Source organism: Sycon ciliatum, chromosome 1 (genome assembly GCF_964019385.1).
Source record: "Sycon ciliatum chromosome 1, ocSycCili1.1, whole genome shotgun sequence".
In the NCBI taxonomy this organism is placed as follows: Eukaryota; Metazoa; Porifera; class Calcarea; order Leucosolenida; family Sycettidae; genus Sycon; species Sycon ciliatum.
The window spans coordinates 26216027-26230703 of record NC_088643.1 but is presented as its reverse complement, the minus strand read 5'-3'; the positions used below and the strand labels follow the sequence as shown (position 1 = coordinate 26230703).

Below are 14677 nucleotides of genomic sequence, written 5' to 3'. Positions count from 1 at the left end.
AAGAATGACCAGCTCAGAGAATGCAGCTTGGTCCTCATAAGCACGCAGCCTGGTGAGCTGGGAGCGGTAGCTCTGACGCAGAGGCTGATCGAAGAAACGAACCTTCAAGCTGATGATCATTTGCTGAGTAACTTGGTGAAAGCGAAGTCTGGCTGGAAGACGAAGAAAGGGTCACTCCAGTACTCCAGAGCAAGGGAGCTGTTCCTGGAGGCAGTGGCAGGAGCAGGCCTACAGGCAGAGATGTTCGGCCTGCACAGCCTCCGATCGGGGGGGGGGGGGGGGGGGGTACGACGGCAGCGGCCGCAGCCAAGGTTCCACAGCGACTGTTGAAACGGCATGGTGGCTGGCACAGTGAAGCAGTCAACTCCTACATCAAAGAGAGTCTGGACAATATGCTCTTGCCATCTAGTGCCGTTAGCTGGCACTATATTAGAGGCCCCTGGCTATGCTTTGCTGCTGTGCTGTGACCCCCACTGCCAATGTTCACGTGTTCAATAGTGGTGTACACGTATGCGTGAGTGTGCGGATGTGTGCGCAACGAGTGAGTGCAGGGTGGACAGAGAAATGTCACTTCTCTGCGGTTGACGTCACAGTATAAGAATTAGCAGAGAAGTAGTGTTCTCTGTCCACCCGGGAACGGGTACGAGGGAGCATGGTGTGGGATAAAAGGAGGTGACGAGTGCAGGGTCGGCCTCTTTTGTCTTTGTGCGGAGAGTTGAGTGAGAGTGCCCACCCACCCACCCCAGTAATCATCATGTAATTTCATACATCATCGCTTTGATTATTCTAGTGATTTGATTATTCTAGAGTGTGCGGATGCATAATGGTCGGGTGTGGTTTTCTGGTTGTACGTAACTGGAGTTTTTGTTAGACAAGGCAATGGTTCTGTATAGTCATGACCACGGAATTGTGTGCAAAGACAATAAGTTGGGGCGCTGTGCTGTGGTGGCCCCCACTGGCAATGTTCACGTGTTCAATAGTGGTGTACACGTATGAGTGAGTGTGCGGATGTGTGCGCAACGAGTGAGTGCAGGGTGGACAGAGAATGCGAGTCGCTCTGTAAGTTTGAACTGGAGTTACATGCGCGTGCATACATTTCAAAATATCAAATTCGTGTATAACTAACTTTCTGAAAACGGCCATAAAATCGGTTGTGGCGACAAACGCGATTAGGCCGGCTGCAGGGACGCCGTAATGTCGCACTCGCCCCAGCACCATTCAAACAGTTCCCTTTGGCAGTTCACGGCACGAACTTCAACAAAGCCCCGTGAATGCGTACTAGGGGAAGGCTAGACAGCATGTCTCTAGACATCAATAGGCATCGTATGAAAAGCCAGTCAATAGCACTAAAGAGCGAAAGCCTTTGTCACGGTTCGGTTTCACTCGCGCACCGGGCCCGAGCTGCCAGCGCAAACAAATGCCGGGCGCGAGCTGGCAGCACGAACAAACACCATACTCACACGAGACCGCTGGGCCAACGGATGGCCACAGCCATCAAAAACAGGAACAAACCCATCCACGGCTCTTTCTCTTGCTAGCTGTGCTGCTGCGTGCATCCAACTGTTTTGCAATTTCCAACTGTTTTGCAATTTCTTTCTTCCTTGTTGCAATTACTCGGCGAGATTTGAAATTTCTAAAGTTCCGCAGTCGCAGGAGATCCTGAGCCGTCACCATGAGCTCCGTGCCATCACTTTCCGATCTCCGCCAACTCAAAGTCGACGGAGTTGAAACTCGACTGCGAGAACTGGGGCTTTCTTGCTCAGGCAATTTTAGAGCCCAGGTGAGCCGTCTGCATGAGCATTTGTCGGCCCAGGCAAGAAACAAAGCTAAGTCTACGAGCCAGGTCGCAAAAAAGACCACGCGTCGGCGGGCTAGTCCTGCAGTCCCGGCCACTCAAAGCCCCGCGGCCGCGACCCAGCCTGACTCGTCGCCCGCGTTCACGTCGCAGCAATCTGCCGAGATCTCTCGGGTCGTGCAAGATGCAGTGGCGTCCTGCATGACGTCATTGACAACTTCGATGGGTCTACCGGTGGTACCTCCACATGCACAGCCAACTGTAGCAGCAGCAACAGCAGCACAGCGGGCTGGTCCAGTCTCTGGTGATGTTGTGGTGCCTGACTCTGAGCCTGAATATGTCCAGCCTTCACTGGCTTCAGCACTAAGACCAGACCAGGAGAGTCTCTTCCTGGACGGCGATTTGCTCGCCCCAGAGCGTCCACCATCCATCCCATTACCTGCCCTCAGCGACCATCTCACGGACAAGATTATCAAACGTGAGTACGTTGATTTTGGTAGGGTACTGGGAGAGCTGGCTTTTGATACGAGCATGGGTCCGGACAGTGGGTTCACCCTGCAGGGGACGGGGGACCACATCACCCTTGTGCCATCTGCCATGTCGTCGTCATCCCGTCTAAAGAAAGTTGTAGACTTGACATCGTGGTTGGAGGCGTTCTCAGCCTTCGCCCAAGTAGCCCTCCACCACGACCCCGGCAGAGGTCCGGAATTATTCAAGTACCAAAGCACAATCGTGAAAGCGGCCGCACGCTATACATTCGGTGCGTGGTCTGGCTTCGACATGTCGTTCCGTGCAAGAGCTGCACGCAGCAAATCTAGCCTTGCCACGTCAGATCCGGAACTCTGGTCGGAGTGGTTTACAAACTCCATCCTGCCTCCCTGCCGTCACTGCAACCGGCAAGGTCATTTAACAGTTCGCTGCCCCCGCGCCCGTAGCCTAGCTTCACTGTCTGACGGGCCAGCAGCCAAACGCCCCTTTCCGGCACAGCGGTCAGGGGCTACCGCTCACCCAAACGCCCCAGCTGTCTGCCGCGACTACAACCAAGGCCGCTGCCAACGCGCAGCCTGTCGCTACGGCCACCAGTGCAGCACATGCTTTGGCAGCCACCCCGCCAAGTCATGCCCAGGAAAGCCAGCCGCCGCCAGCCGCGACCAATAGCTCGCAGTTGCCCAGCTTGGAGACTCGGTCACTCCAGTCACTAACCGGTAACTCTACACTCACCCAGGCCAATAGCACTCACACACTCTGCCCAGCTGCTCACATCTCTCCTACACGCACCCTCGCTCACGAGCCAATCCATTTGCACACGCCTGTAACCCCCATTAACGTTTCTTACCTGCAGGACGCTTTGTGTCAGCATCCTGATCCGGCTTTTGCCTCATTCGTAATACATTCTTTGTCTTACGGGTTCGATATTGGGTTTGCTGGTCCCCGTACCTTCCGAGTCTCTCGTAATCTCAAATCAGCGATTGAGCACCCTGACATTGTCGATGCTGCCATCGGTCGTGAAATTGCCGCAGGTCGCATGGCCGGTCCCTACCAAGAGCCCCCCTTCACACTTACACAGGTCTCCGGTTTGGGTGTGGTTCCCAAGAAGTCACGGTCGGTGCAAAAATGGCGCTTGATTATGCATCTGTCAGCACCACAGGGCCACTCAGTGAACGATGGTATCCCTGTCGACAAATTCTCTGTACAGTACTGTTCGGTCGACGACGGCGTAAACCTCGCACGGTCCCTAGGCCGTGGCTGCCATCTGTGGAAGGTCGACCTCCAAGACGCATTTCGCATTTGTCCAGTACGGAAAGAGGACTGGGAACTATTATGCCTGTTCTGGCGCGGGCAATATTACGTGGACAAATGCCTACCCTTCGGCCTTCGCTCATCACCGTCGCTGTTTAACAAAGTCGCAGACGCCCTCCAGTGGGTCATGTCGCACAACTTCGACGTAGCCCCAGTCATCCACTACTTAGACGACTACCTTGGTGGAGCGACGGACTCTATCGGCGCACAGCACCAGCTTGACCGTGCCCTGGTAGCCTGCCACGACTTAGGCTTCCCGGTCAATCCAAAAAAGGTGGAAGGCCCTAGTACAACCCTGACATTCCTCGGTGTCATGCTGGACACAGAGCGCTTCGAAATCCGCCTCCCATCCGACAAGTTAGAAGACCTTCTCATTGCCCTCAAGGCTTGGCAACATACCCGCCCTACCGCCCGCAAGTCTGAATTGTTGTCCCTGATAGGTCACCTCAGCTTTGCCTGCAAGGCGGTCCCTGCGGGCCGCATGTTTCTGCGCCGCCTCATTGATCTCAGCACGACGGTCCCGCATCCAAATGATTACATCAGAATCACAGAAGACGCCAAAGCAGACATCCAGTGGTGGCTTGACTTCCTCCCTGCCTGGAATGGCGTCGCCTTCTTCCTAGAACCCACGTGGTCAGCCGCCGCCGATATGGACCTCTACACGGACGCATCTAGAGCCATCGGCTATGGTGCTTTCTTCGCCGGCCGGTGGCTCCAACACCGGTGGCAGAGGCACCAATCCCAGAGATCCATCGCGTGGATGGAGCTCTTTGCCATCGTGGCCGCAGCATCCACATGGGCACCGCAGCTGCATCTGAAGCGCATCCGCTTCCACTGCGACAACCGTAGCGTATGCGACATCTGGCTCCGCTCACGCACAAAGTGCCCCGACTTAATGGCGCTGGTACGCACTTTGTTTGCCATTGCTGCCCGACACAACTTTCACGTCATAGTCTCCCACATCCCCGGCACTGACAATGCGATTGCTGACTCTCTGTCTCGGTTTCAGATGGCCCGATTTCGCCGACTGGCACCCACAGCAGAAGACACGCCATCTCCGGTGCCCGAGCGCACCTACTCCCTCTGATGTTGGAGGGTCAGGCCTACCAGTGGCTAGGCCTGTCAGCGTCCACACGTGCCACATACGCGACAGCCTGGAAACGACTGCACCAATTCTGCCAACTAGTCGGCACCAAGGTGATTACAGACACCATCATGCTGGCGTTTGTAGCCTACCTGGCGCGTCAACATGCCGCGTCAACCGTCCGCCTGTATGTGTCGGCGATCCGGGCAATTGCCAAAGAAAACGGCAAAGATCTCTCGTCGCGAAGAGTGGACCTCGCAGTTCAAGGAGTGGCACGTGCACAGGCCAACCGAACTAAAAACGCCAGTAAGCCAATCCTCCTGCCCCACATGGCAGCTATGCGCAGGGCCCTGATACGGTCTAACCTCAACGCGACCGACCGAGCCATGGTATGGGCAGCTATTTGCCTGGGCTTCTTTGCGTGTCTCCGGGCAAGTGAGTACACTTCCACAACCGCCACGACCATGTCAGACGGTGGCCTCCGAACAGAAGACCTCTCCATCACGCCGCAGGCAATACAGGTCACAATCAAGAAGTCCAAGACCGACCAACTCGGCAAGGGTCACTCCGTCCGGCTCACAACCACCAACTCAACGGTTTGCCCGGTCAAAGCCATGCATACCTATCTATCAAGACGCCCCAACCTGCCCAATAGACCACTGTTCGTTGACAGCTGTGGCAAGTTCCTAACTGCACAAAGACTCACCCGTCTAATCCGTCAGCTCCTGAGCAGCGCAGGGTACCCACCTATCCAGTATTCACTGCACGGCCTCAGAGCCGGAGCCGCAACCACAGGAGCAATGAGCGGCTTCACCGAATCCGAGATCATGAAACTCGGCAGATGGCGAAGTGCCTGCTACAAGAACTATGTACGCTGTGGAAAGTAACTGTTCGCCGTCCGCAGGCGCGCAAGCGCGCACAGCCACACCCACATACACGCACCCGCAGACACATACACACGCACGCACACACACACACGCATGCACACACACATGCATGCACGCGTACACGCACCCACAGTCTGACACCGCACAAGCATGCATGCAGGTACACACGCTGCGCACACGCTGGTACGCCCATTCGCGGACGTAGGCACTCACGTTCTAGCACTGACTGTGCACGCACGCCTCTGATACTTATGATAAGTTATCTGCACCACTCTGTTGCTGTGCTATAGCTCCCACCTAGCGGTGTGGGACACCCCATGCTATGGCGGTGTGGGACACCCCAGACCATGGCGGTGTGGGACACCCCATGCCATGGCGGTGTGGGACACCCCATGCCATGGCGGTGTGGGACACCCCATGTGTGCACGCACGCTCCGACTACATGCGATTCAAACCCTTCTCGGTGTCACTAAGGGAAAACAAACATGCGAAGGGCACGCATTTGAACTACGTACATGTAGCTGAAGCGCTTGAATACCACACTAAGGTCATTCGGCTGACCAACGCGGAATTTGGGGGCATTCGGCGGCTTGGTCTGATTCCTAGCTTGTTGGTAACCGGCTTGAGGTTTCCAAGGTTGCTATGACAACGTGCAGTCATGCGCAGGGCCACCCAACATGCGTTGGGGGCCCAGGAAAGACAGAAACGCGTTGCTAGGCAACAGCAAAAGCGCTCAGCGAGTATCACGCTACTCATGCAGCGCGCACGCTGGCTTAGGGTATCACGCTACCCTTGCGCTGCGGGGTACCACATTGCCCCTCGCTGGAATCAGACCCGCGCCCCGGATACCTTGCGCTGGCCTCCTGACGGCCAAACTCAACCAACTTGCGCGCTGTGACTGGGGTTGTGCATGCCTTAGCAACATAATGTGGCCCAGGTCGGCAGACTTTCAATTAGCCAAGCGAGCTACTCAGGCCAGGGCGCATGATCACTATTCGCAGCACTTATCGTCCATGCAGCAGTCGGGTTAAAATCGGTTGTGGCGACAAACGCGATTAGGCCGGCTGCAGGGACGCCGTAATGTCGCACTCGCCCCAGCACCATTCAAACAGTTCCCTTTGGCAGTTCACGGCACGAACTTCAACAAAGCCCCGTGAATGCGTACTAGGGGAAGGCTAGACAGCATGTCTCTAGACATCAATAGGCATCGTATGAAAAGCCAGTCAATAGCACTAAAGAGCGAAAGCCTTTGTCACGGTTCGGTTTCACTCGCGCACCGGGCCCGAGCTGCCAGCGCAAACAAATGCCGGGCGCGAGCTGGCAGCACGAACAAACACCGTACTCACACGAGACCGCTGGGCCAACGGATGGCCACAGCCATCAAAAACAGGAACAAACCCATCCACGGCTCTTTCTCTTGCTAGCTGTGCTGCTGCGTGCATCCAACTGTTTTGCAATTTCTCCCTCCCACCCACGCCTCTTGATCTGTCCTAGCTCACTATTCTGGACAAATATTAATTCAATTGCAATGAAGCGCCGGGGGCCGGCGGGGGCATTCGGCGGCTTGGTCTGATTCCTAGCTTGTTGGTAACCGGCTTGAGGTTTCCAAGGTTGCTATGACAACGTGCAGTCATGCGCAGGGCCACCCAACATGCGTTGGGGGCCCAGGAAAGACAGAAACGCGTTGCTAGGCAACAGCAAAAGCGCTCAGCGAGTATCACGCTACTCATGCAGCGCGCACGCTGGCTTAGGGTATCACGCTACCCTTGCGCTGCGGGGTACCACATTGCCCCTCGCTGGAATCAGACCCGCGCCCCGGATACCTTGCGCTGGCCTCCTGACGGCCAAACTCAACCAACTTGCGCGCTGTGACTGGGGTTGTGCATGCCTTAGCAACATAATGTGGCCCAGGTCGGCAGACTTTCAATTAGCCAAGCGAGCTACTCAGGCCAGGGCGCATGATCACTATTCGCAGCACTTATCGTCCATGCAGCAGTCGGGTTAACCTTTGTAATTTTTGTTGTATTTCCAAAACAAAAAAAGGTTCTGTGCTCAGGATACATGAAAGAATCGTTTGAAATCAAGTTTGCTCACATAGAGTGAATTAAAAAAAATTACTGCATGGCAGAGGTTTTCAATGGGCCCGGGCTCAAACGGTGAAATGCACTTGAATCGATTCATGAATCGATTCAAGTGCATAATCAAACGCAGCCAAGGTATGGCATCATTTCTCTATTTGTCGTCACTGTCTCTATATGTCATCACCTGTTTACTTCGTGCCTATATGGCTTCACTGCAACTTTCTCTATATAACTCCAGGTATTTCCCTATATAACTCCAGACGCGACTTTCTCTATATATCTCCACTCAGGTTGAGACTTTCACTGTATGACTCCAACTCAGGTTTTGTATGGAGAAGTTGGCAATCTGAGTTGGAGTCGTAGAGAGAAAGTCTCAACCTGAGTGGAGATATAGGGAAAGTCGCATCTGGAGTTATAATAAGAGAATGACCTGGAGTTATATAGAGAAAGTTGGAGTGAAGCCATAATTATAGGCACGAAGTAAACAGGTGATGATGACATAATAGAGGAGTGAGAGCTGGTGGACAACTGAGTGCTACATATATAGCACAGAGCCCCACACATACCATATAGTGTGTAGGGCTCCCTGGTATGTACGTCATACAGTCGTCCCTCTCTAATCCGGCACTTGTTTATCCGGAACCCTTGCCAACCGGCGCACTTTCTGACGAAACCAATTTTTTTCGTTCAATTCCTACATCTTAATCCGGCACTTGAATTCCGCCTCCGGCAGTGACTTTTTGAAACGAATCGCTCAAACTGCACGTAGTTTGATTTCATAATCCGGCAGTCGTAAATCGCGTACCGCACAGGTGCACTCCACGCTAGGCCAGTCTGGTCAATGTTGTCCAGGAGACAACGGTCTGTCAACCATACTTTCTTATTTTAGCAAGGAGTAGTGTCCTGCCAATTTTCAGGTGTGTGTGTGTGTGTGCAAGAGTGAATGTGAACATGTTCTCTGTTTTACTTTATCACTTTATCACTGTGTATATTCTCGGAGAACAATTGAGAATATAAAGCCGTGCACCAAATACTTGGGTCGACACGGAAAAACCCTGCGTTTTGACGTACATATGATACATTTGGGTAGGGCCGGGTCAGAGGGCAGGATTTCTTAATCCAGCACCCTCGTTAATCCAGCAGAAAACGCCGTAGCAAAAGGTGCCGGATTAGAGAGGGACGACTGTATTAGCGTTCTACTGTACATTGACCCTAGGCCCGCTGTGAAGTCAAGCTGCTGAGCAGTAAAGCCTGAATAGCTAGCCCCCTTCTTAAAATAACATGCCACCAGGCACCACCTTGGAACAGTGCCATGAAACTTACCCGCACAAGTAGCGGTACATCAAGACGGTTGAGCATCTCTCCAAACGCACTGATATACAAATCAAAATACTCTCCCGGTGCAGGATTCAACGTGATGTTACTGATGCTGTGCTGTGCTGACTTCTTGAACCTGCCAGCTTCATCCCAACGACAGTGGCTATTGTTACTTTGTTGTGGAGAAGTGGACCAGGACAGGATGGCTGACGCCCAGGGAACAATTACAAACTTGTAGCCCGGAAGAACAGGGAGCAGAGGAATGCCGTTCGATAGTTGGTATTTTTCAGCCAGCTCAAGTAGAATACAATCTGTTGCCACCGGTAGTGGAGTGCTGCCACGAAAACCCAACAAGGAGAACAGGGAACGACACAACAATACTGATGGCCAAGAAGAGTTTCATGCTGCCCTAGGCCCTGGCCACTAAGCACAAAGCACTGCCCTCTACCCCCCCCCCCCCTCCCCGGCACATAACAACAGTTTGCTGCACACACAGCTGCTCCCTCAGTGCTGCTCCCTCAGTGCTGCTCCCTCAGTGCTGCTCCCTCAGTGCTGCTCCCTCAGTGCTGCGATAATTAGCGACATCAGGGTCTCTATTCTACTTCACACAGTACGCCGAGTAATCTCACCTTGAGTTCAATACACGCTCGTAGATTTCTGAGAAATGACATTTCGTGTGGAAGTACCAGATGTCATCACCAATCTGTTTGTAACAGGACGTCGTGGCCTGTCTGAAGACAAGCCAGGTTGGCATGGTATCAATAGAGTCACGCATGCTCATGTGATGTTCATCAATGCGCTCATTTCGAACAAGAAGCCCCTGATTGTAGCTGTAACATAACTGGTCTGGTTGATACAAGAAGGCATTGGAAACATTGCATTTTTCTTGGAAGTCAGAGCAAAGTCCCCTTGGAGCATAATTAGAGTTAACTCTCCGCTCGGGAACCGGTTCATTCATTGCACTGGGGCCGTGGCGTGTTCTGCACGGAAGGCGGCGTTGAAAGTCCCTCAACTCTGCCTGGCACCGTGACAGAGCGGAACCATCATTGTCATGCCATTGCGGGCCATCTGTGTGCACAATCCACAGCACAATCCACAGAACAACAGTCATGCCATTGCGGGCCATCTGTGTGCACAATCCACACACACACACAGAACAACAGGCTCTGACATTGTGTACGGTCATGCGGCCCATAATTCTTGGCACAATCACCAGTCAGTGTCAGTAGACACAACTATTGGCACAATCACCAGTCAGTAGACACAACTATTGGCACAATCACCAGTCAGTAGACACAACTATTGGCACAATCACCAGTCAGTAGACACAACTATTGGCACAATCACCAGTCAGTAGACACAACTATTGGCACAATCACCAGTCAGTAGACACAACTATTGGCACAATCACCAGTCAGTAGACACAACTATTGGCACAATCACCAGTCAGTAGACACAACTATTGGCACAATCACCAGTCAGTAGACACAACTATTGGCACAATCACCAGTCAGTAGACACAACTATTGGCACAATCACCAGTCAGTAGACACAACTATTGGCACAATCACCAGTCAGTAGACACAACTATTGGCACAATCACCAGTCAGTCAGTAGACACAACTCACACTGGACTGCGAAAGCCTTGCGGTGTAGAAGCGATGGTTTCAAATAGGAACGGTTTGACAGCAAGATTAGCATGGATCGTTCACTCAAAATATGTTTGTGGAAGGGAACTGGCACGTTGAAGTTTGCTCTGAGGTCAGAGTCGATTGAACTGAGCCACTCCTTTGTGTTGGCCCGTTGCCGCCAAGTTCCCCGATTTTTCGTTCCACACAGAGGTGAGTCCAAACCGGAAAGGTTTTGGAGCGCACGTCTGTTATGTTCGCCTCTAGCTCTGCGTGTCCGACTCACACTCACAGCCGACACAAGGGACAAACAAACTAACTTCTTCAAGAAACTCAAACAAATCTATGAGCTCACGGGCAGGGTTGCCCTGACCCGTGGCAAAGCGGTTTCCATGACGTCACGTCACCATACACATCAATGTCAAGTTCACTCTGAGTTCTGAAATTAGGTAATTGCTATCGCTCCACGACGGCCAGTACAGAGCAACATTAGGCCTTGTGTGTGCTTCCATTAGTTTTCATTGGTATACAGTGCTTTATTGGCGAGAGGCAAGCCGCTGTTTACCTGCGACAAGTTGATTTTTCGAAAGACGTAAAACTCAAGTCGCAGTGCGAAGCAACACGTCAAAAACTCACCTGCTTGGTATGGCGCTTCTGGTCATCGCAGAGCCATGAAAATTTGGCTCGGAGTAAAACACATCGTAGCCTCACTGTGACATATGTTTTCTAATCAAAATACCAAGAGAGAAAGTGAATATTGAGCCCTTTCCGGTTTGCAACCTATTTCCTATTTGAAACCGTCTCCTCTACATCATACGATGTCATAATGCGACAGAATAGCCATCATCAGAACTCAGCGTTTATTGAGCCGTGTTCTTGCAGTAACTCACCATGTGTTATTGAAGCATCAGTAAGATTAAGAGGCAGCTAGAGAGAATATGCGTTCCATCAACCCTTGACCCATGCCTGTACCTGCACTGCGGGCTGCAGGTTTTGAACACATGATCGGATGGGAGTGTTCAATGCTCCTTCTCTCACACCCAGCTTACCAGTGATTGCTGTAGCGTTTGGCATGAGAACATCCGTAGCAGCCGCTGTTACCTGCCGCACTGGTCCAGTGTTGGGCTTCATTGTATAGTACCCCCTGGGATCAGCTGACTGGTCCACACTGACTAGAGTAGTGATGCTGTAATCACAGCTGACTCTCTTCGGAAGACTTGCATTAAGCAGAAGAGCGCAGCTTTCGTGACACGAGCCATCTGATGAGAACTGGTCAGCCACAGCGCAGTAGAGTGGATCCTTGCGTACATCACACTCTGTCATACACACATACGTGCACATATGTGCACACACACATGCACATATGTGCACACACACGTGCACACAAATACATACACGCAGACTAATACAACAATAGCAGCTAAAGAAATACGGCATCGGTCTTGAGTACAGTGCCCGGCACACTGCAGCATAGTACAGTACGAATCGGATATAGTGTGCCACAGTGGTCGTGTAAAAGAAAGAGGATATACTGCCTACAAGAATGAACCCTCATATTTTCATAACCATAACATGGGCGTGAAGTGTGTATCTATTCTTACTAACAATCTCACCAAGCACAGCATAGCGATGTATACACGGTGCCTCAACTGTGCATAGACTGTAGTGACATGAACATACGAACGGTCTACATGTAGGCTACAAGACTGCCCACCCCCCCCCCTCCCCAATTCTTCGGCGACCGACAATACTGCACCGGCAAGAACAACCGACTAACCAGCATGTAGCTCCCAGTGAGACGGACCATATGGCATACAGTAGCGAGGATCTTGGACACGGAAAAAGATGGTGGATAGGGCCCAGAACTCTTTCATGCATGGATAAAGGCTGGCCATGAACAAGACCGTTGTCAGCTGCTGTCCCAAGCTTCCCCTGCCATTTTTCTCCAAGAAATCCTGCATGTCGTCATAGAACAACACAGGTACCAAAAGCATGATCACAGGTTCAAAATTTCTGCAGTTTATGAATGGGTTCCGTGTGTTTCTAAGCATAGAAGGTCCGTTGCACTTCAAAAAAAGTATAGTGTTGTGTCTCTAACCAAGAGACTGTGGGTTCACACGTAGAGTTTACATACAAGTTTATTCTACGGTTGCAAAGCAATAAGAAGCGTTGAGGTATGATTGTGCTAGAGGATATAGAAGTTGTATCCCGGGTGCGGGATGCGTTGGGTGTTGGGTGGCAGTACAATGAATTGCTATAGAGAGTTCATGCCTAAGCGGTTGTGGTTTTAGGGTGGATCAATAGTACTTGCAATTAGATGAATACATGTCTGGTACATACACTACATTCCTCCCCTAAATGTTATGGTACATGTTGAGCTACGAGGTATTCCTATACGGCATAACATTTAATGCACAAGAAGAAGAAGCGGATGAGCTGAGAGCACGGGACAGCAATTGTGTGAGCAAGAAGCAATTCAGTCTCTCAGGCGAGCCGGCAGGACTCGGGCTCTCGGCGGGTTACGGCGGGGTTCAGTCGTATCTTGTGCCAGCGGCGACTGGACCTGCTGCGTTGCCGTAGTTGCTGCTACTGGTGTTTGCGCAGGCGGAGGTGTTGGAGTAGCAGCGGCTTGGACACTGGGTGGTGTCGGAACACTAGCTGGCGAATGAGCAGTCGGAAAGCACAAACTGTGATCCGGTTCTGCCACGGACGGCAAAGGCGCTGTGTTCATCGGTACGGATGATTGCGGAGCGGAGTCGGCTGACCGGAGCTGTTCAACATGGCGCCTCCATTGCTGGTCTGGGCCAACTTCCACTGTATAGTGGCGGGAGCCGTGTACCGCTTGCACTGTGCCCTGAATCCACGGGTGTGGTGCGTTGGTGCGGTAGTCACGTACCATGACGGTGTCATCCACAGCAAACGTGCGCTCACGGTTCGCTGATCTTGCACTACGCTGAGCTGTCTGTTTCTTGGCAACAGATGCCTGGACACTGGGTTGAACCAGCGACAGCCGAGTGCGTAGCTCCCGGTGCATTAGCAGGGATGCTGGTGTGGCATTCGTTGTAGCATGGGGTGGGGTGCGATAGGCCAACAGGAAGCGAGGCAAGAACTCAAGCGGTGCTGTGGCAGAATGGGACCTGAGCGCCTGCTTCATTGTACGCACAAATCGTTCAGCCAACCCGTTAGTCGCTGGGTGGTACGGTGCTGAGAACGTGTGCGCTATGCCGTTGGCTTCTGTGAAACGGCGGAACTCATCGGCAGTAAACTGCGGGCCGTTGTCACTCACGATCTGGTCCGGCAGGCCATGTTGAGCAAACACTTCTCGGAGACGGCGTATGGTAGCCGGGGCAGTGGTGCTGCTCATTGGTAGCACTTCTGGCCACTTAGGGAGCATCTCATAAGTTCGCATTTTGTTTCTAAACGTAACGCATTTCGAAACGGGGGTAGGGGGGTAGCACCCTTTTCGAATAGAAAAGTGACTGTTCGCACATTTTCTGGAACTGTACAATCTACTACCGTGCTAGATCCCTGCAGCAAATGAGTGTGTTTAGGTGGAGATCTACCTGTGTTTGCAGATCAGCTAACCCTTGCACTGCATGCATGCAGGCTACTCAGAGGTGTCAAATGTCACACCAGCCTGATCAAACTGTGTACATGATTGTACATGTACCTGGCCAGCAGCGTTTACAGCTACAGCAGTACAGTTGTTGCGCAGGAACTATGTTTATGTGCGTGTACATGTCATTGATTGTACTTGTACTCAGTAAACATGGTAAATGCGGTACTACTGTATGCCATTCACGACCGCTCTAGCAAAACATTAATATCCATGTACATGTACATAAGCATACCATAGCATGGGGCATGGACGTGTACAGTAGATAAACAAAGAAAATGTGCGATAAGACTTTCGAATAGAGGGGGAGGTAGGGGGGGGGGGGTAAAGTCTATTCGAAATGTGTTACGTTTGCAAAATAAATGCGAACTTATGAGATGCTCCCTTACTGTGGGCGTCCACCACAATCAGCCACATGTGCCCTTGGAACGGCCCGGCAAAATCAATGTGGAGGCGCTGCCATGGCTTG

General features: G+C 52.2%; 2 protein-coding genes across 2 annotated transcripts in view; both read right to left on the bottom strand.

Annotated features, from left to right (window-relative positions):
• Positions 1-14677, bottom strand: part of LOC135820618 (uncharacterized) — a 63408-nt gene that overhangs the window by 33914 nt on the left and 14817 nt on the right. Inside the window, exons 4-7 of the mRNA XM_065333664.1 lie at positions 12370-12547; positions 11642-11908; positions 9594-10032; positions 8971-9298 (exon numbers count right to left, since the gene is read on the bottom strand). Of these exons, the coding sequence (XP_065189736.1) occupies positions 8971-9298; positions 9594-10032; positions 11642-11908; positions 12370-12547 (1212 nt within the window). The remainder of the gene's footprint in view (positions 1-8970; positions 9299-9593; positions 10033-11641; positions 11909-12369; positions 12548-14677) is intronic.
• On the bottom strand, positions 12960-13971 carry LOC135820591 (uncharacterized protein K02A2.6-like). Its single transcript, XM_065333652.1, has one exon. The coding sequence runs from the start codon at positions 13954-13956 to the stop codon at positions 13069-13071; it is 888 nt and encodes a 295-aa protein (XP_065189724.1). The 5' UTR covers positions 13957-13971; the 3' UTR covers positions 12960-13068.

What these genes read in the sequence shown, in the direction of transcription:
- LOC135820591 (XM_065333652.1), bottom strand. Translation starts at nt 13,956, where the DNA reads ATGAGCAGCACCACTGCCCCGGCTACCATACGCCGTCTCCGAGAAGTG.